Source organism: Ciconia boyciana, chromosome 6 (assembly GCF_034638445.1).
Source record: "Ciconia boyciana chromosome 6, ASM3463844v1, whole genome shotgun sequence".
Taxonomy (NCBI): domain Eukaryota; kingdom Metazoa; phylum Chordata; class Aves; order Ciconiiformes; family Ciconiidae; genus Ciconia; species Ciconia boyciana.
In genome coordinates this window covers 21,365,733-21,387,336 of record NC_132939.1, presented here as the reverse complement: position 1 = coordinate 21,387,336, position 21,604 = coordinate 21,365,733, and the positions used below count along the sequence as shown (strand labels likewise).

General features: G+C 41.3%; 1 protein-coding gene across 4 annotated transcripts in view; it reads left to right on the top strand.

The window, feature by feature from the left end:
• The first annotated feature begins 3,671 nt into the window (after positions 1 to 3,671).
• The window catches only part of KMT5B (lysine methyltransferase 5B), a 31,576-nt gene continuing 13,643 nt past the window's right edge, over positions 3,672 to 21,604 (top strand). Inside the window, exons 1-3 of one of the 4 annotated variants that reach the window (XM_072864887.1) lie at positions 3,672 to 4,352; positions 12,413 to 12,655; positions 13,502 to 13,649. In XM_072864887.1, the coding sequence (XP_072720988.1) occupies positions 12,496 to 12,655; positions 13,502 to 13,649 (308 nt within the window). In that variant the 5' untranslated portion in view covers positions 3,672 to 4,352; positions 12,413 to 12,495. Of the gene's footprint in view, positions 4,353 to 12,409; positions 12,656 to 13,501; positions 13,650 to 18,882; positions 18,933 to 21,604 lie in introns of those variants that run through there. The other 3 variants (XM_072864888.1, XM_072864889.1, XM_072864890.1) reach the window with 3 other exon arrangements.

Sequence of the window (21,604 nt, the reverse complement as noted above, 5' to 3'; positions counted from 1 at the left end):
AAAGGATTGATCCTCTCAAAGATGTCACAGGAAGATATTTACTCGCTCAGTGTACAAAGGAAACAAATTCTCTGTGTGCCCATGCCAATAGAAAAATGTCATTTGCAATGTGAAACCTGTTACCCCTTTGCAAAACATCATTTCTTCCCAATAGTAAAAATAGTAAAAATAGTAAAAACGGCTATAGAGCATTTGCTTGCTATAAACAGAAGATAAAACATTACCATAAATGAAAGATCAAGCTCATTACACCTGATGATTTACTTTGGCTCCTTCATTGTATTTCTTTCTGTTTCCTCATGCTTCTGATTCATTGGGTGATACTGCTGGGCTCTTAAAATCAGCAGAACTGACAGTAGGGATTTGGGCACAGTATTTCCAGTTTAACATTCCAACATAAGTTATACATGTTATAGCACAAGACATAGCGTGCTTTAAAACTTTCGTGGCATGAAGGTGCCTTATAGCCTGGCAGGCCTGCTAAAGAGACAGAACGTATATGACAACTTGGCTTTGTTATTGGCACATAAACACTCCCAGATGTCCATTTCAGAAATGCTTACGCTGGGTCTATGTAAAAGTACTGCAGAATAAAAGTAAGCAAAAAAACCTCCAAATGCCTGCATGTCTGAGTAAAACCATCAAGCGGGTGATGGAATTCTCAATTGCAGTTATATGTTTGTAGTCCTCCAAATTACCCATTGCCACAGTATCGAAGTCAGATTTACAAATAAAGTAAGAATGGACATACAAGCATACAGGGACAAAACACCATTTGCTCAGCTAGAGCTGTATCTTTTTCAGCTTAAGCTGGATTTGGCTTCATATCACTGGAAAGGTTTTGTTGCAGGGGTGATTTTGGATAGGGAAGCTTAGGGCTGAGGGCTGAATTCTGACCCTGCAGCTGTGGGCAGAAGTCTAGACTGATACAAAGCCCCAGATATTGCAGTGCAGCAGCAGCTTCTACACATAACTCAAGTCTGAAGTTCAAGTTTTGAGTCTTAAAAGATACGGGTTTTACAGAACCACTCATCACATAAGTATTTTAATAACTACAATTTTTCAGTGAAAACTGGGTGACCAAAAATGTTTGCGATATTAAGACTGTACTGTCATAGCATATATGGAATGTTGAAAATGTAAAAGCTACTATTCCCAAAGTGGGAACATCTACAAAATCAGCAAAAAGCAAATTTTTATAACTGTAACAATTTAGGAATACTACTTTGGGAATTAAAGACTACTGATTCTTGCCAATGCACACTGAAATAAACTTACCCATTGCCTGGTGTATGCTCAAAATCTTTTGGTCTTATAGTATCAGAAAAAAATTCTCCAGCAGAAGTCACAAAATCACCATAGATATATTGAGTAACATGTGACTGAATGAAATTTTGACACCTTTAAAAAATAATGCCATCATCACCATCCTTTGATAACTAATTAGAAAACAATAAAACTTTATTATCTGAGACCTTTCATGTTCTGGTGAGGGTTAAGCCTGATATAGTAGTATTAATTTAGGAAGTGAAACCGATGTTGAAAGTATCTATGGGTCTTTCACAATACAAAATATAATAAATTTCCGAAATTACATTTAGTTGGAGCTAGTCGCCATGTATCGGCTGGTCACCCACATGGGCACTCAAAATTGTTTAATGTAGTAAATTTATTCCTGAAGCATCCTATCATGATTTGACCGCCCAACTTTCTTATTTTCAAAGACAGTATTTTGTTTTATTGAATGAAAGACCTACAATGGGAAAATGCCATAATGTAGAAGAAATAACAAACCCAACTGTAATCAAACTGGAAACAGGGCTTTTTTTTTTTTTAACTTTTATAATTATTACCAGAATAGCAGAGGAAAACAGTTTTAGATGAATGTATCCTGAAAAAAAAACAACATTCTTTCAGATGTAGCCAGGGCTTTGTCACCAGATCACCTGCTGCAGTTTATGGTGGGGATGTAAATACAGGTTTTTGTGTGCACTGCTTCAACCACATAAAGGACTTACCACCCATTGCTGGAGCTATGGAAAACTCTTGTTGCTGTTAGGACTAAAGCCAGCATCTTGCAGTCTAGCAATATCTAAACTTCTGAGATGACTGTAACCATTCCCATAAATACACAGAGCAACCTGGTGCATCTATAAAACAATACACAAATGTTGATACTAATATTATCACAGTGTCGCTGCTTCTGATGCTATTAATAGTCCACTCTGGGTTGAAGTAAATCTTTCAGAGGTTTATAATTTAACTGTAAAAGTCTGTGTTAATCTGCTTTAGCAATGGGGCATGCAAAATCTCAGCTTCAGAGACAACTTCTTGTTATTAAATTATAGTAAAATCAATTTAGCTAGCAATTTGGTTTGTTGGGACACATGCCATTTCCAGGTATTGTTTCACTTGTATAATTAAAGCAAAATTAAACCCAGTTCCATGCAAAATTGTATTTTACTAAAAAACTTTAGCATCCTATTATGAATAAAACTGAGCATTTGGTATTCCTGGTAAGTAGCTGTTGAAAGGAAAGATGTTATGTGGTAAATCATGGTAAATCTTTTCCTCTTCCACAAATGTTTATGGTTACTTTAAAATGAATGCAAATAATCTAAGAGCTTCTAGTAAATTTACAAAAACAAAATTTGCATTTGAGAACAGTCCATACTGTAATCAACATATCAAATGACAAGATACATAAAGGACAACACAGTACATAATAAAACTTCTGAACTTTGAGCAGAAAAACGTTTGGCTTCGAGTTTTCCAGCTCCTGCAAATGTAGAAGCATTCAGCAGTTACTGCATTAGCAAGTTTTTTTCCACAAATGCATTTAGTTCAGCCTGTTTCTGCTCATGGGCGATATCACGTTTACCACTCCCTGTCTCGCAAACTCTACCAGGTCCGAGAGCAGCGAAGCCACCTTTTGTTTCAAGGGGGCTCTATTGAAGCGGGTGGCCCACAGAGCTGCTGCCTGAACAGCACCCCTCCTCTAGGGGGGGCGCTAGCACCCACGCCCGGCCACGAACACGCGTGGGGGGGACGTGCCCGGGGGGCGCGGCGGAGAACGGGGGGGCGGGCGAGCGGCCTGGCCCCGCTCCCCTCTCCGGGGCTGCCCCACTCGGCGGTTCAGGGAAGGATGTGCCGTCCCGGCCCCTCCAGGCCGCGGGGGCCATTTTTAAATGCCTCTGTCAGGCAGCGGCGGGGGGAAGCAGGTGCCGGAGCCCGGGTGCTCCCCAAGACGCTGAAGTTGCAGTCCCAGCTCCCTCAGGTGAGGCAGAGCAAACCGTCGCCTTACAGACCCCAGTGCAGAAGGGGCACCTAAAGCCACCGCCAGCCGATCTACCCTACGGCACGGAGTCCCCCTCACTTAAAGGGCAGCTTCGGGCGGAGGAATCCCTCCACCGCGTGAGGCGCCCGGGACTTCTTCTCCGCACACACGGCCGGGCGGTCTGAGCCGCGGGGTAGCCTGATACTTGTTTTCTCTCAGCGAAATCCTTCCGCCGCGGAGTAGCGCCGTGCTGAGCGGTCATGGGAGCTCCGACCCGCGCTGTCCCCCCTACGCGGGCGAGGCGCGGAGGCTCGCGGGATGGTGCCCTGCCTCTGCGCCGACCTGTGTGAAGCAGATGCGGGGGGAGGAGGCAGGGAGCGGAGCAGGTGGGGGGCCGGAGGGGAGGCGGGCTGAGTTTCCTTTCTAGTGGTGTATCCTTCCGCGGCGGCTGGCGTAAGGCAGAGTCTGTCCGCAGTGTCCCTCCGCCGCCGGGAGCGCAGGGGCAGGCAGCATCTCCCCAGACAGGGCGAGGAGGTCGCGGGCTTCCCTGGGAGAAAAAAGAAGAAACTTGGGAGCGCGGTGGCCGGCGTAGCGGCCCGCCTGGCTCGGCAGGCCAGCGGAAAGAGGGGTCCCCGCAGAGAAGAAGGAAGAGGAGGAGGAGGAAGCGGCGGCGACGGCGGCGGCTGGTCCTCGCCGCCACCTCGCGGGGTCTCTGCGAGGGAGCCCAGGGGACTCTTTCTCGCGGGGCTCGGCGGAGGGATCTCTAGGCAGCGCCCCCCGTCACCTCCCCCTTGCACCGCTCGCCCCTCGGCGCCGCCATCTTGGATTTTATCCGCCATTTTTTTTTCCTCCCCCCACTCGGAATTATTTTTTATCGCTATCACTGCTTTTTTCTCCGCTTCTTAGTTTTCCTCCCCCTTCCGCCCCTCCCTTGCTCAGTCTTCGCTTCCCCCCTCCCCACCTTCCTCCCCTTTTTTCCCCTCGCTCCCTTCCCTTTGATGATTCATTTTTCCCCAGTGGCGGCTGGGGCAGCGCCGGCGGCGGCAAGGGACCCAGCGCGGAGGGCAGCCGGGAGGTGAGCGTGTGTGTGTCTTTATGCGGGGGGGTCGCGACTGCCGTGGCCCCTGTGAGCAGGGTGCCCCCGCGCGTGGGAGGCGCCAGGGGCAGCCTGTCAGCGGGCGGTGAGGCGGGGGCGCGTGGGGCTGTGCCCCTTGGGGAGGGGGGGGCAGAACTGGCGGGCACTCCGTGGGGCGGGCAGCGCGTGGGGAGCGCGGCGCGGGAGGGACGGGGCGTGAGGAATCGCGTGCCCGGTGTCCTGCCCCGCGGCTCGGGGGCTGCCCCCCGCCGCGGGCGGGCCGACTGGGCACCGTGTGGGGCCGCCGGCGTCCCCCGCCTCCTTGGGTAGGGCGAGGGCGGCTTTCGGCGGCGCTGACAGACGGAGCCCGCGCTCCAGGGTGGTTGAAGGGGGGGACCCGCGGCCGCTCGGAGAGAGGGGCGTCTGCAGGCGGTGCCGCCTCCCCGCCGCACCTGGAGGCCGGGGGAGGTGGGGGACCGCAGCGAGGCCAGGGTTTGATGGCGGCGCCGGCGGGAGGCGAGCCCTAGGGGGCAGCACGGGGCCGGGGAGGCGGCGCCGCCGCCCGGCCCAGCCCGGGCGGTCCCGCTCCCCTTCCGCCTCCCGCTTCCCCCTTGGTTTGTCACTGGGTTTTGTGCGAGTAGTTTCAGCCTAGGGAGGCGTGTGGGGAACCTGGGGAGGAAGTTGTTAGTTACTTGGCAGTGCGTGGCACTTCTGGTGTTAAATGGTTAGTGATCCCGACGGCATGACTTTACTCTGTATGAGCAGCAGTAGAAGTTTTAACCCCTGCTTGTACTGCTTGGTTTTTATTAAGGTCTGTTTTGACTGACCATTCCGGGCTCAGAGCTTGCTGCAATTAGATCGAAACGCCTGGCATCTTGGGATTTTTTGTGATTTTTTCATTGAAGAATATATGCTTTTAAGGAAGGGATAAAGCACATCTTTGGCCAGCATCTATATCTGAAACTTAGTCAAGTCTGAAAAGTCAAATATATCTGAAAGTCAAATTAGCTTCAACATGTTACTCTGAAAAAGTAAAGATGGGGGGTGAGAAAGAGAGTATGTGGTGTTTTGTTGAGTTGTATCACAGGCAGTATGAGAATCTTAAGCATATAACTTGGTGTAGTTTTCTGGTGGGTTGAATTCAGCACAGGGTGACACATATGAGATGGCAATTTGATCAGAGTGTTTAATAGTGTGACTATAAATACATAGTGGGAGCGTTTAATCAATGAGGTTAAAATGTATTCTAGAATAAGTTCACTCAGAGTCATGTCCTGTTTCCATAATCTGGTCACTATAGCTATGGATGTATCCTCTTCTGTTTTCATTAAAAATGAACTTTTTCCTTGAATTCTTTAAGCCCTTCTTCCTTGCAAGTAACACTGACGAAATCAAGACTTACTTGATTGAAAAGTGGGATATTTTTGTTTGTTTGTTTATAGTGCTGTTTTGTTATTAGAGCCAGATAGACACATACAAACATCTCTGCTTTATACCCATTTGAGTTTGCAAACTGGAGAATAAGACTTGTTTAAAGTAATTACTTTGCGCATTGCATATTAAATGAATAAGTGGGATGATGTATCCTTGTATACTCAGTAATAGGACTGAACAGGGCTTTCAAATACTTGTTTTGCTCTGTTAGCACTATCCTATTGCAGGACTACAATTCCCAGTATTCTTTTCACTTCAAACGGTATTGTGCTTTAAGGCAACAGACAGTTGCCCAAATTAACATAGTAAGTGTAAGGTATGATACTTCTGTGTTAAACAGTGAATCCAGAGCTGTGGTTTGAGAATGCAAAGCATTTGGGAGCAGTCCCAGCTTAAGTGCTCCTGACTGTTTCCCTAACCTTGTCCCCCCACCCTCCCAGGACATCCTCTTGTACCATGGTTCAAGCCAGCAAGGTTCAGACTTTTCTGGTGACTCCCCTGATTTGGTCACCGCTTGGCTTTGCCATTGTTTTGCTGGCACAGAGGGAGGATGGCATGGAAGTGGGCACAAGCAGGCGAAGGGGCAGCAGGGCTGCTTTTGGTGTTACACTGGTTTGAAGTCTTCATTGAACTGTAGTGCTGCTTGTGCCAGCCATGGTGGGGCTGCCCTGAACAGCTGCTAGGTTCAGCTGAACCTGTGTAAGTCTCATAGCTAAACTGTTACAACAGTTGATGCTTTTCTTTCCCCTTTCAGTGGTCCTGCTGCTGCTCCTCCAGTACTGCATTCTCTGTTGCTCTAGTGCTCGTTGGATCCTTTGCTAAACCTGCTCAACACGTTAAACCAGCAGAAAATTACCTGCTCTCCCCCCGTTGGGTTAATGAGGTTAAATTGAGTTATGGAGAAGTCCTCCGAGCTCCAGAATTGGTGGAAATGTTTGTGTGAATTGGCAAGGGGAGGAAGGAGGTTCTCCCTCTCCCAGAAGCAGTGAGCTTTTGGATTGTCTCTGTGAAAGTCTGCTGAACACTGGAGTTGCTGCAGTGAGTTGGGGGGATCATGCAGCCTTTAGGGTGCTTTGCTTAGCCAGTTATTCAGCTTCACCCTGAGAGGGCACCTAGTGGAGGAAGGGGGGGTGGGGAGAGGAGAAGGGGCAGGAGGTGCTGAAGCACTTCTGTATGTCCATTCCCTCTGCCACTCATTTGTACTGGTACACTATTGCTTCTGTGCCTGCATTGTAGTTGGATTAGTATCCAAATTGACACACAAAAATCACGTGTCTGCAAAAGAACTGGCACAAGAGAAAGTGGGAATGCACAGACTGAGCTGTTGGTGTGGGATTGAAGCCTGGGTTTGGGTCAGTTTTGGATCCATGTGTGCTCTCGCAAACCTGCATCCTCGGGCTGCAGTTCTGCAACAGTTTGAACTGACCTGTCAGTTTTGACACAGTCTTAACGGCCTCCCATGTGCTATTATTAATCCATGTCCAATTCTGCACTGAGCTTATTCTGAGAACTAGCTAGCTGAAAAGAAACACTCAAAAAACAATTTCTTTTCTTTTTTTTTTCTGATGGTTTAACTTACTGAACCAGTTCATCCCAGGGGCAAAGAAAGTCAAAAGTGGGTGTGAAATCAGGTGGCTAAAATAAGCATCTGCAGGGGTGGTACTGAAGTAGCCCTTCCTACGTAGCTTTTATCCTGTTGAGGAATTGCAGCCTCAGCTCCAGAATCTTTGAAGTCCCGTGAGACCACCTGACCTTTCTTTAAGATAAAACTTTGACTACGGAGATTATGGGAAAGTAAACTCCCAAATATCTTATTTTTTTCTCGCCTTCTGCGGTTGCAGAGACCTCTGTTCCATGCCTGGTCTTGCTGTGTTTTGGTATCATCAATAATAATTTGTAGTGTAACATATAACATTAGGTTCCTGTTTATAGTGACGCTGTGCCTTGGCTTCACACCTTTTGTGATTCACATCCTTTGTGAGACAGAAGCATTCTGTGCCTCCCTTTCCTCTCTGGCTTAATGGTACTTGTCTGAGCTGTCAAAACCAGTAACTGAAATAAGATTTGCGGCTGTTTGAGTAACTCCTTAAAGCTGTGCAGGTTTTCATTCAGCTTTGATTTTGCTCAGAGTCTTTCGTATTCTTAGAAACTTGAACACTTTTTAGGACTGGGTGGGTTTTTTTGTTACCCAGGTGGGGTGGCTGTAGTGAAATTGTGTACAGCCTGGTGATCTTATAGAAAAACTGGTTGCATAGTTTTGCTCTGCTTCCCAAATTCAAAGGTCTGTTGCTTTTTTTAGAGCTATCAGTAATGAAACACGTGTCTTTGCTCTTGATACCATTGATTTGTCCAGAAGAACTGAGGCTGTGGTCATTGCTCTTGTTTTGGTTTTGTGTCCTATATTTGCTTTAGGCCACTGTCTTGTTGAGGAAGACTTTTTGCAGCTATAGTTAATTTTAAGGAAACAAAACAAAACTGGTTGAGGTGTTTGCATTCTTAAAAAAATATCAAGAAACTGTATTTTAGAAGGAGGTCCTTTGACTGCCTGGGTACTGGAGACCATGGGAAAGGGGAGGATGACCCTGCCTGTTAGGAAACCTCCTGATCCTAGTGTCTTTGCCTGTGTCCTGGAGGGGGATGAAGAAAATCCACTACCTCTGTTCAGAAGCTTTCCCTGTCCTTTAAGTAATAAATATTTATATGCAAAAACTGTGTTATGGAAGACTAAAATAAATGATACTTGAATTTCTTACGGTTACTGATGTATGTGTTTGTATGGTTTAGGGTTTTATTGATTTGGTTTTGTGCAGCTTTTTTCCCCCCTCACAACAAGACTTTTCTTAATTGATAGATTTCACAGATGAGAGCCCAAAACCTGGGAGGCTCAGACAGCTTTTGAGATCCATTTTAACAGCCATAGAATTTATTTACTCAAATTCATGGGGATTTACTACACTTTCCAGTATAAAAGGACTAAGGCTTTTCATATGTGATATAAATTTGAATGGTACTGTTTAATCAGTCTAGTTAAACACTTCTGGATAAATCTGGCTTTGTGAGTATCTTATGTGATGACAGCATTAATAGTGTTTGTGCTTCAGTTGTTGATTGATGCTTCCAAATGTTACTGAAATGCAAATAATGCTCAGAAAGTGTGTTAATAGGTTTAATAAATTTAGAACTAGGTAAATGAAACTTGAGTTTTCATTTTTGAGAGTACCATTGCAATGGAATGTTAATTCCTTGATGAGAGGTGCTGGATGCGATTGAGCTGTATTTTGACATTTGAGGAAATGTGCCTGTAAAACTACCGTAATAGAATTATAAAAGGCAGTATAATTATGAAGAGTAGCAGTATAACTAATAAAGGATTAAAACAGCAATATGGACATTTACATTGAAATAAAAAAGGTCCCTTGGAATCTCTGATTGTGTTGGTAAACTTAACAGTATACATAAACCCAAAGTCATAAGTGATCCATGCATGTTGTTATATTATTTGATGGTGGAGCCCTTTAGCAGGAATTTCTAAGTATGTGGAGGTGTAAATATATTCCAGTTTCTTCTTGAGTAGGAAGATGGTGTTCATCTCTTCCTTTTCTCCCTCCATTCCTAAAGGACTTCTCAGTATGAGTCTGATGTAGAAAGTATTGAGGGCAAATCACATCTGAAGATGTATTAAAGATCACATGGTGGTGATGAGTGGGGCATCTCTTGCTCTCTTTTAGGTTACCTGTTGGCATTAGGAGCTGTGATACTCACTGGGAAAGGAATCCCATCTGTTGATTCTGGCTTTTGATACCATATCTTGAAAGCAGTGTTTGTGTATTGGGAGAAGGAATAGAGGCTGAAGAAGCACACTTGCAGTCTTCAGGTTTGTCATTTGGCTAGTATTAGAAAATAAAAGGCAGCAGTAGATGGAGACAAAGGTTTTCTTGCTGATTAGGCTGCTAGGCTCAAATAAATAATGGTTTTTTACAAGAATGTTTGCTAGGCTTCACTAAATGACTTTTGATTTTGCTTGGGGAGGACTTCTGTTGTCATCTATATCAATATATTTTGCAGCAAAAGCAAGTATTTTTCCTAATGCTTAGTATGGTTTGAGTGTTCTTCTGTGGCCACATTCCTTCTTACCTTTGCTATTGTACTTTCCTTGTCGTTACTGTATTTGTTAGGCAGAAGTGTCTTAGCATAGATAATACCCTTCCCACACTGGACTTATGAGAGATCAGTTTCCTCCTTTGTGCAGGGTATGCCTTTTTCCAGTTGAAAGTGTAGCTACTGTACCTGTTAGTTGTCAGAAACACTACTGTATTGAATGTTTTTCCTCCAGATTGTTGCATACCAGTGTTCATCTACAATTGGACTTCATGGTAGACTTCATTTACTTGTACTGCTCTTGAACTGTAGCACACCAGAGTATAGTTCAGTCCTGGTTTACAGAGAGACCAAGACTGAATTTAGTGGAAGTCTTTAATGTAGTTTCTGTTTTAATGCTCTTTATTACCACTGTTACAAAAATGGGGAATGGGGTTTAATTAGAGTATATAGAGCTGTAAAATGAATTGATAAGCAGAAAGAGGAAAGTTTAAGAGTGTTTGTCATTAACTGTTTACATGGTAGTGCAGATCTTCACAGGGTAGGTGCCTTCTGAAAGAAGGTCAGGTGGGATGCAAAACAAGAAAGTTTTGGGGTTTTTGCTTTTGTTTTGTTTTGGTTTTTTTTCCTTTTTAAATGTATGTTATCGGGCAAGCTCTATGAAGGAAAAAAAAAAAAATCCTAGTGTTGTCTAGGACAGGTTTAGCTGCAAGATTTCCCAGGGTTTTTTTGGAGGTACTATGTAAAATGTCTGGTTCTACGTATTCTACGTATAGCTAAATGCAACGAACAAGGTTTTTCCTAGCAAATTTTAAGTCTCTGGTTTGTTTTCCGAAGGCTGTATCTAGTAACTTCCTGAAGAATTTTGTCAGTATGCAGAGTGACTTTTGCATTCTGGTAGTCAAACTGTTTGGTTCCAACTCTGTTAAAGAACTATGTTAAAGCTTGCTGGTCCAGTAAAATAGACATTTAAACTTTTTTTTTTTTTTTTTTTTAATCTTGAGGTCAAAGCCAATCCCTTCTGTCACTGACAGCAAGAAAATTCCTTGTCCACTGAAATTATCTCAATTCTTTTTCTTTATATTGAGGCTGTAGTTCAGCCAGCTTTTCCTCAGTATGATTCTGTTACACTTTGTCGATAATCTTACTATCCTTCTGTGACAATTTGTAAAAGGTTCTAAAACGTGTAGATTTCTGGATGATAGTTCTAGTAAGATGTTTGAGCCAATATATCTAAGTCACTCGTCTCTACTGTTTTTCTTTAATACCTCAATCTTCTGAATCTTTGTAATTTAGTTACTGATCATCTGGCCGTAAATATTTCTGTACCTTTAAATAGCTGGATTACATAGGTGTCTAACAGAAATCCATGATTTTGCTACTCTTAACTGATTAAAAGCAGAATTTCTGCAAAAGACACTATTTCAAAACATCTGTTAGTTTGTTGCGAATTTCTTCCACCAGATTGAAATGCTTGTTACCTGATGCCTGTTACCTGCTGTGAGCAGAGCATTAATGGTCTTTTTTTAATAACAGTAAAAAAGAAAAGGCACAATTTATTTCTTTATGAGGAAGCAGTAGAGAGGAGGATGAATTAAAACCAAGTAAATTAATTACTAATGCATAAATGCAATTGTAAAATAATTGTTTAAATCAGTGTCAGATTTTTCCTGCAAGTTATGTAGAGTGAGACACAACTGTGTGCAAAAGCACTAGTAGCTTTCTTATAATTATTTATGCAAAAGGCATTGAGACTGCAGACAAAAACTAGCTGGCCATTTATGTACTGTAAAATTTCAGCTCTACTTGTGACCCTACTTACTACTGGCCCATTGAGCCAGATGTGTTGTGACTGATTTTTTTGTTACAGGGAACAGTAAAGATAGTAGCCTGGATCCTCTAGATCATCATTGAGGGTTTTTTGATCTCTGATTTTTAAATAAAGATTTAACATCTTTCCCCCACCCCCATTCAAAAAATGTTGTCAGTTTTCTGGTTGGTTTTTTTTGTTGTTGTTGTTTTAACTGTGTTTATCTTTAGTTCTTGGAAGATGTTTGTGTAATGTCCTTCTTTGCTGTAGAGTTCCAAACAGGTTATAGATTTTATTTATTAGGAAATATAATCTTAATTGGGTGTGTATTTGAAAATACTCCATTTTTGGAGTCACATAGCTGTGTGTGTATTTATCCATGCGTATGTATGCCTATATAAATACATAGGTATATATGTGTGTGTAGTCCATCTCTTAAAATTGAGTTGTCCTTAGCAGTTTGTCAGCTTTAGAATTCCATCTTTGCTTCCAGATGTGGTTGTAAGTTGTAGGACAATACTTCATTTGTGGATATCTGTATTTGCAACAGTTACCTGCACTAGTGCCAATGAACTGCTTTTCTTTCTTTCTAATGCAAATGCAGATCACCACCCTTCCCCACCCCCTGCTTTTTTTTTTTTTTCTTTTTGTTAAAATCTGTGTCTTGGAAACAGTTTCCCAGTAAGTTCTAATCATGTTTATGTTTTGCTTCCAGTAGAAATTGGAACTGAAATTATTCATCCACTTCTCCAAGCCTTTTGAAAAGTGACTAAATGCAACTGAGTCAGATTGTCTGTGAGAATGAAGTGGCTGGGAGAATCCAAGAACATGGTGGTGAATGGCAGGAGAAGTGGAAGCAAGTCGTCTAATGACCATGCGCAGAATCAGACCAAATTGCAGCATGCAGGAAAGGAGAATCCGAAGACGGGCAAAAATGGAGTTGAGAGAAGATCAAGCAGATGTATGTACATGTTTATACGGCTTAGTGCTTTATGTGATTCGTCTATCAATTTGCAAGTCAGGCTTCTGTGTTGTCTTAATTCAGTTCATGAAGGACGCCTGCATTCAGCATGTAGCTGTCATCAGAAGTATTAATTATGTTTGTGTTGGATGTGTTAACTCCAGGAATATAGATCTCTTTGGTTTAAAAGTTAAGTGAGAATAACAATGTAAATTAATTTTGAACTGGTATAAGTATAAAATACATGATTGGCACTAAGTGAGAACTAGTGTGATTGGAAGTGGATAACACATAATTTGAATTACTAGTCCAACTTTTAGTGAATGCACATGTAGAAGTAAACCCCATTTTGGATGAAGTCACATACATCAGTAGTCATTATGAAATGGTTTTAGGGAACATGAGTGTTTATTTTCGCTATTGGTCTGGGATGAATGACTAAATACAAACTCAGAGTAAGTCCTTTATTCAGATTTTGGGAAAATCAGGTTTGAAATTTTCATGGCTTCATCACATTTATAGGTCAGAAATTTTAGAGGCAGGTATGACTGAATTGTGTGGTCTGGAAAGATGCTTGTAGTTGGGGAGTGGAAGAGAGAAGGAAACCAAAATTAATTAAAGACACCCATAAAATATATTCCAAAATACTTTCTCCATTGGATGCTACATAAATGAACAAAAGCAAGAGTGAAAAATTAACTGTGCTTCTGCTTCTTCAGATATTTTATCATCTTCCTTAATTGTTCTATATTTTTTGTCTCTAACCTGTGGCTGTCTGTTCCCAAGCGTAGCTGGGCTTTATAACATTCCTTAAATGATATCTAACTTATGCTCTCTTATTCGCAGGTAGCGGTGCTTCAGGATTTGAGGGTCAAAGTCGTTACGTGCCTTCCTCTGGAATGTCTGCCAAGGAACTATGTGAAAACGATGACCTAGCAACTAGTTTGGTTCTCGATCCCTATTTAGGTTTTCAGACACACAAAATGAATACTAGGTAACTTGTCTTTATTTTTCTAGAAAATAATTTATCTTCTTAGTTGATGTAATCAGAGCAAAACTGTGGAATTTCTTGCATGTTTACGAAAGTCTGAAAAAATGGCAATTTGTGAGTAGCTTCCGCCTTTAAAATGGTGTTGCATGTGAGACTGGAACTCAGAGCTCTGTAGCAGCGTGCATTTGTAACACTATCATAAGTCTTTCTATTAGACCTCATGTGTGTTTATGCTGTAGAACAGGTTGTTAATAGTCCCTGTTTCCTAGCTTAAACAGTTAACTAATCATAAGTTTTAAACCATTAGTCATTTGAAGTATTTCAAGAAGACTATAACAAGAAGTTAGTGTTTGGGGACTTTTCTGTTTATTTCTTGTGCCTAGGTGTGCTCCCCCTCCCTTACTCTTATGACATCACAAGAAAGATACAGTTCCTGAGCACTTCAGTGTTGGTGCCACTTGATCTTAAGTTCTTGCACACCTATGCTGAAGGAATGCTACTCAGACATGTCTGTATGCATAAGATAAATTAATGTGCACACTGGGAACTTGCTTACCAGAATTGCACATACTTTTGCACTGTTATGCACCTGTCTGAATACTTCTGGTCTAAATTCAGCGTGGTCTTAGGGTTTAGTTGTTGCATGCTTCTTCCTGTTTTATAGATGTACCACTGATTGTAAGTATATTCTATACATCTCTATTAAGCTTTCGTTTGCATACAAGATCTGCATTGCTAGCTTAATGGAGAAGCTGTATATAAATTGTAAGTTTCTAAGGACAAGAATCATGTGCTTATTATTGTACAATGATAAGAGCTGGGATTTCCAGGCAGCACATCATAAGAAGCAGGCTGCTCAACCCTTCAAACTGTTGCTGTGGCTATTTTTAAAGAAGAACAGTTTACCTGTGCAGCACTGTCACATAACCAGAGTATCAGTTAAGTAGATATTTGTATGTATCTAACAAGCTGATTGCTTCAAAAATGACTGCTAGATTAATTGGTGTTGTCACGTAACAGAAATGTAAAAAATACCAGCAACGTATAACCTGGCAGCATGAGTTGCACATGAAATTGCAGCAGTGTGGTCCTAATAACTGTAAAGACTTACTCCAAAGAGATTTTTCTTTTTTGCTGGAGAGTGCAACATCCATCTTTAAGAGGAATGCTTCAGTTCTTCTTATTCCCTCCATGCTGTTGGTTACAATAGCATATAGTACACAAAACAGTGTCTAGGTAAATACTCTTACAGTGCAGTTCGGAGTGTCTTTGTATTTCCAGCAGTTAATCAAGATAAATATATATGCTCAAAAGACTTTTTTTGTTCTGTTGCATGAATGGTAGTCTACAGGTTATGCACAGGTAGTTAATTCTTATGCTTTTTGCTAAGGAAGTGATGTGTTCATTGTTTAATAATTGGAGAAGCTCCTTTCAGAAATGTTGTTTTCTGCTGATATGTTTTCAACACCTAAAATACTTAATTACTAATTTGAATCAAAAGACTACACAAAGGCTATCATCACGTGTTTCTTCCTTTCTCAGACTTGGAGAACAGTTACAGGGAGTCTTCAACAACAATAGTTAATAATCTTGGAGCACTATGGGAAATACTTAGGTGAGGCTTACAACTTCTACCAGAAACACATCTTCTTGCCCCTTTCCTAATGTTCTATTGAGCGAGTTTCTATTGTTGCAATGAATTAAAATAAAGGCATCAGCATAGTTCTTGTTTATCTTTTTGGTACAGTAATGACATCTGCTGCTTGTTGTAGCTGTGATGCTTAGATCATCTTCCTTCTGTCTAGTAAGCTGTAGTCTTTCTAGAGCTCCTGAGACTTCCTGTTGTATGGCTTTGAGGGAAGGCAGGGGGAAAGCAAATGTGAAAAGACTGGACGGTTTTCAAAATACCAGATGCCAGTACCCAAATACATGATTGTAGTAGAAATTAAGATTTACAGCTTATGTTTGGGCATCTTCTGCTTCAGTGTGATGAAGTCATATTAGTTACATAGTTTGTGTATTAAGGTGCGCTTAAAATAAGAGCCATTTATGATGGCAAGCAAATATTTCCTGTTCCCTTGTTCTGATTTGTTTGAAGCATACTGTGGAAGTGACTGTGCCAGCATTCTGCTTTGCTGTTGGAAATACATAAGGCGTTTGTATTTTTGCAACTAGCAGCCCAGCATAAGTTGATGACCACTTACTGAAGTTGTACTTTATGTTACCTCTGGAAGCCAAGTCTGTATTTTTGTATGTATAAGTGTCTTCTATATAAGCACTTTCTATACTTCATTCATTCCTCTAGTTGAAGAGTTTGTAAAGACCTCTTGTTTTGCTCAGCGTATATTGATTAGAGGGGAACAAACCCCATAACATTCTAGTAAAATATCTAGATTATTGTTGGAACATGTATGTTTTCCATCTTCTTTATACTGAATTAGTGATCTTATGGTAGAGTGGTGACAAGAACATGATTGTTATTTTTCTTTTTTTTTCCCGGGGGCCATAAAAATAGTCCTGCAATTCCTGAATGCCCTCCATCTCAGGAATTGAGCTATTAGCTCTGTAAGCTGTTAAGTCAGTAATGTCTGAAAGAGCTGAAGACTAGTTCTCAAAAAGATTACAGTCGGATCCCCCAATGAGTTTGTCTGGTGTTCCTCTGAAATATCTTCTTGTCACCAGGGATTTGATGGACAGCATAAAATATAGCTCTGGAAATATCTTCAGTGGCTTTACCCGAAAGTAACCTTTTTTCATCCTCTGGGATTTCCAAGAGAAAGCAGGTTGTTTTCAGAGCTTCTAGCCCTCTTTAAAGGCCCTGTGGTCATTCTTTCATCAAATTGGTAGCTCTTATCTTGACAAAATAGCAGGTTAGCAGTTAATGAAAAAAACCCCCATATGTTAGGAAGCATAATCTTGTCAAGTATAGCTGTTCTAAGAGGTTTTGTTGCTTCTTGTACAAATGCTGTTGTATCAGACCTTTTTTTTTTTTTTTGTGACAAAGGCTATCCTGGCTGTAAGATTTGCTTAGTCTTGCCTGCCTGTCCTTTTTGTAAAAACAAAACTGATTTTTCAGGCTATTACTTCCTGGGTTGAAGGTTGTCTAACACTAGAGATTAAAACTCACACTTGTAAAAAGCCAAGTGAATTCTTGCTTATCTTAACATCTCTTATTTTCAGATGCTTTTCCCTAGGCTGAGCACTGAATCTTGAAGTTGCATGCCTTAATGGCTAATCCACTCTTTACTCTCTTGCATACAAATGTGTTAGTATTTAAATCTTAAGCCAGACTCCTGATCGTACTGCTGCTCTTACCAGTCACTGTTGTTTCCTGGTTCCTGATAGCACCAGCATCATGCTAGGGAATACTGAGAGCAGTTCCAATGTCTTTCCAAGTTTGCAAGTGATTTAGGAAGTCAAATGCATCATAGTCTGTTTTAGGAGAATCTAGGGGTGTTTCCTAACTCCATATTGCTGCTTTCAGTGAAGTTACAAACTGGTGTGTGGTACAGGTGGTTTTGTCTGATAATGTGAGACTAAAGGACCAAGTTTTAAGATTTTACGTGTTTTCCATAGCAAACATGAAGTGTTTGGGTATGATGTACGGGAAGCTGCTTTCTCTCAACACTGCACCAAGAGCAGTTCCTGGCCTTGGTGTAAACTGTCAGTTGTTCCTGAACTTGATGGGGTACGTCACTCGTTGTCCTTTAGAGTCACCGTTGAGCAATAAAGGCAAAAAAGACAAAGCAGTTCCATATCACTTGCATTCTTGGGTCTGTACTGAATCTCTTCTGCGCTCCTTAGCTCATTTCAATATAATAAATAACGGGCTCAGTATTCATCTTGAATGGGGTTTGGAGGTGGAACAAGTCATGTGGCTTCTGCTAAATAAGGTTACATGGCTGTATAGTTCAACTTCAGTGTTGTGGCGCTATGGAGATATTGGATTAGAGGTACACAGCTCTTATGTAGTGACACCCTGTCTCGAAATGAAGCTTTTACATTCTTCAGACCTCAGTGTCTGTGTATTTTCTAAAATTATTTTGTTTGACTTTTGTGTAATTTCTTTCTCCATTTTTTTAATTTTTGCTGATAACTTAATTCAGTAAAGTCCTTTAGCTTGCTCCTGGTTGTCTTCCTTCACTTTGTGTAATCGCACACAGTGGTTACATTGGAACTAGCTGTTTTGCTGCTGCTGAATATTTTGGATTTAAAAAAAAAAAAATCACAACCAAAAAATCCCCCCAAACAACCAAACCACCCCCTCCAAACCAATACCCACCACCCTACTCTTACACAGTTTTTCTAGCTGCACCTTTAACTTCAATAAAAAGTGTTACATCTCCAAAAGATGGAGGAGTGGCTTGCATCCAGTAGTCATGCCAACTGCTAAATTAAATTTACCATGTGGAGTGTCAGAACAGGAATGAAGGAAAGTGTTGGGGGGTTTTTTGTGTCCCCCATATTTTTTTTAAAAAAGCATGTATTTGCTAACCGTATTAAGGAGAATGAAATTATGTGGTTGTTAGAATTTTCTTTACATCTATTCTAGGCTGTGCTGGAGTTCTGACCACACTGGTGCGTGTATAGTTTCAGTTCAAGAAATTTTAATGTGGGTTACTTTCTTCATTAAAAATGCCATTTTGAACTTTGGCCTTTAAAGAACATAGGGTTTTTTCCAGATAACAACACTGGAGATTAAACACAGAACAAGTTGATTTTTATGTGACTAGCTTTTAATTAAGATACTCATACTATAGGGTTGGGCGAGGGGGAAGCCAAAATGTATGTTTAACTAAATAAATTGTTTCCACTTACAATAAGTAGATGATTTTCAACTCTTGCTGTGCTGTCTTAACAGCCTTGCAGTTTTAGCTTCTGTGCTGAATCGGTCGTATTAGATGAACAGTAACTTGCTGTCTTTCCATAGCCACTTAAAAAAAAATATCATCCAGACAAAGTGCCTGTTGTTAAGAGGCTAATGGGATGCTATGTTTTGATAAACTCACTCTTCTTGATGTTCCCTAGTAAGAAGTTAAGAAATAGGTTTAGAAATATAACTCTTTATCATGCACTGGTACACTACGTGGAGTTCCATACTGGATCTCTTGCAGGATCAACTTATCCTTTTTGTTCAAACTCACTGCTCTCAGTGACTGAGAGTGAGCAAGGTACTGTGCTTCTGAACTTACCAGAAACTCTCCTTTAACTTCCTTTATAGGCAAGCATCTCACTGACCTTTGGCTTTATACCTTGGAGTTTCAAGATTCTTTAAGTATTCCCAAGGTAAGAGAAACTTGAGAGAGAGAAAGAGCTTTGATTCCCCAAGCCATTTTCCTACGTCTTCCTTATTGAGACCACCTCAGTTTGCCCTTAACTGGGATAAGATCATCTTCTAGCTGATTTTGAAATTGCAATAGCCATAACTTTTTTGGATCTTGTTGACTAGGGAAAAATAAATATTTCCTAGGGAAATGTGAAAATTTTCTATTCTGCAGCTTGTCAGGAAGAAGGGCTATTATTATTTCTTTAAAGATACTGTGATAGCTGAGTTTTTCATTCTTAGCTTGCTTTTAACAACAAGACTGTTTTGCATCAGACTCCCATGTTCTGTCAGACTTGACCCCAAAGCTGTTTGTAGGGTGGCTCAAGGAGTCTGTCCCTGTGAGCAGATTCAAACACCAGAGTGTCTTGTTCAGTTTCCATAATGAAATCTAATAAAGGTACTGTTCATAGGAGCAAACCAGAAGTCTGGATAAACAATTCTGATTTTAATTGACTCTGTTTAGAGACTGGGTTGGCTGGTTGGTTTTGTTGGTTTTCTTGTGCTCTTTCTGTCTCTCTTTTTCTCTTCTTTGAACTAGTCTCCTATTTTACTGACACATGAAAGCCAGTTTCTTTGGCTCATTTCATATATATACATTTAGCTGTGGGGTCTTTTCAGGCTCTCTTTGTGGTGGTGGTGCTCAAAAACAGTCATGTAGACTCTTCCAGCAGACGCATAGATTTTTTTTAATGTCATGTGTAAATGAGGAAGCCCTGTAATACCAAAATCATAGTATTTAAGGTTGCTTCTCAAAACCAATTGGCTTTTTGGTAGGTAGTGCTGGGAAAGACTAATGAATAAACTGCTATTTCATCATACTCCTGGGAGAAGTGAAGTGTCTATCAGCAGACCCTCAAATTCTTAAGGAACATTCGACTTCTAGGCTTCCTTGGCATATTGGCTTCTTCAATGTCTCAAATCAGAAGGTACCTTTTAAAGTATATATGGAGATAGACCTGTGAAAGTACTGAAGCTTTCATGAGGAGTCTGGGTTGTAGTATTCTGGAGTAGCTCATAAACTTTATATGCTTTCAGTGCAGCTTCCATGTGCAGTTGAGCTGTGAACAACTCACTAACTCAGGCTCAGGGTGCAAAGTGTCATACTGTTTCATTGATTTGGGAACCCTTGAAGTGAAATGCTGTACATCATGATGTTGGTTTCCAGCACCTTTTCATGTACTTGTGGACAATTCTTGCTTGTTTGGATTCCTGTTTATCTTTTCTCACTATCTCTGTCTTGTCACCATGTAAAAATTACCAGTACAATGTTTTGATAGAGATGCTGCGGGAGGTACTTGGTATTAACTTTTGAACACTTGGGTACCGAGAGTCATGTACTTGAAAAACCCAGTTCCTGTTTCAAGTTTCAAATGCCTGGTATACAGTGTAATTCATCTCACCTTTTAATGTTTTGGGATTTTTACAATCTTTTCACCCCCTTCCTGTTCCCAGCCTTTTTTTGGGGGCCTTTTCAAGACTTGGGCATACACTAACTATTCTCCTTCTGAGGAATGACGTTACATGAGTTTCTGCGAGACATTTAAAGGAATTCCACCAGCAGTGTGGAATGCCTGAGACAAGAACCCGTAGAAATACCTGCTGAATGTGATCCATGGAGGTATGCGCGTGACTTTTAAAGGGTCGGGGCCAGGTTCTGAGCTACCTAAGGTAGCTAGTCAGGTAGACATCTAGTCAGCCTCTGAGAATGGTATGTTGCGAAAGACCTGAAATATGAGTGTCATTTTGGGGCTATAAGATGTGCTTCTAATTGCTAGAAAATGTAGGGTGTTAATGCTTTTTCTGTAGGTCTTGAGAACCACTGTTTAACCTTAGCATCTGCCTTGCTTTCCGCCCCTCCCCCCAGCTGGTGGTTGAGTTGAGATACTGCTTTCTTTAGCTAGCCTAGGCCAAGCTTCTTCTTGATGATAAACAAGTATGATTATGCCTATCAGCACATACATTGCCTGTCTCAGGTACTAATGCAATTTTGAATGTCGTGGTTTTTCCACCTGTCTTTGCTCCTGCAGGTCACTTAGCTAAAAAAAGGTGCATTTCAACATATAACATAAAATGTAAGGGAGAGGGCAATCATTCATTTAGCGCAGCAAGAACAGACATAGCTGAATACCAATTTTAGCTGTAAATCCTGTGGCTTTTTCCTCCTGTAATGTTTGCAGATAAAGATGTAAACAAAATGTTAACCTGTCATGTTTGCGTATATTGGTGTGCTTTGTACTTCTCATAATGTAAGTACAGTTGGGCCCTTGTTGGGAAAAATGTTTCTGATTGAAACTGAAAATGAGAGCAAGTCCTATTCTGAAACTAGTCAGGTTCAGTTCAGGCTATATAATTTTAAATTCCCTTAATGTCTGAGGAAGCTCTGTGACTTATGACTATCAAATCTGGGAGAAGTCTTTCTGGTTTTGGGAGAACTGGGAGATACTTTTCTTCTATCTGACTGGCAAGTCAAGGGAGACTTTGCTGTGCTACAGAACAAAAATAATAACAATCAGGTCATCTGTAGTCTTGAAGGGAGTTTTCTTCCATGATAAGGTCTCAGCAGCTTGTTAGGCAGTTAACTTTTTGGGGAGATGGGATAAGTATATTCTTTATTAAAGAACTTGATTTGGAA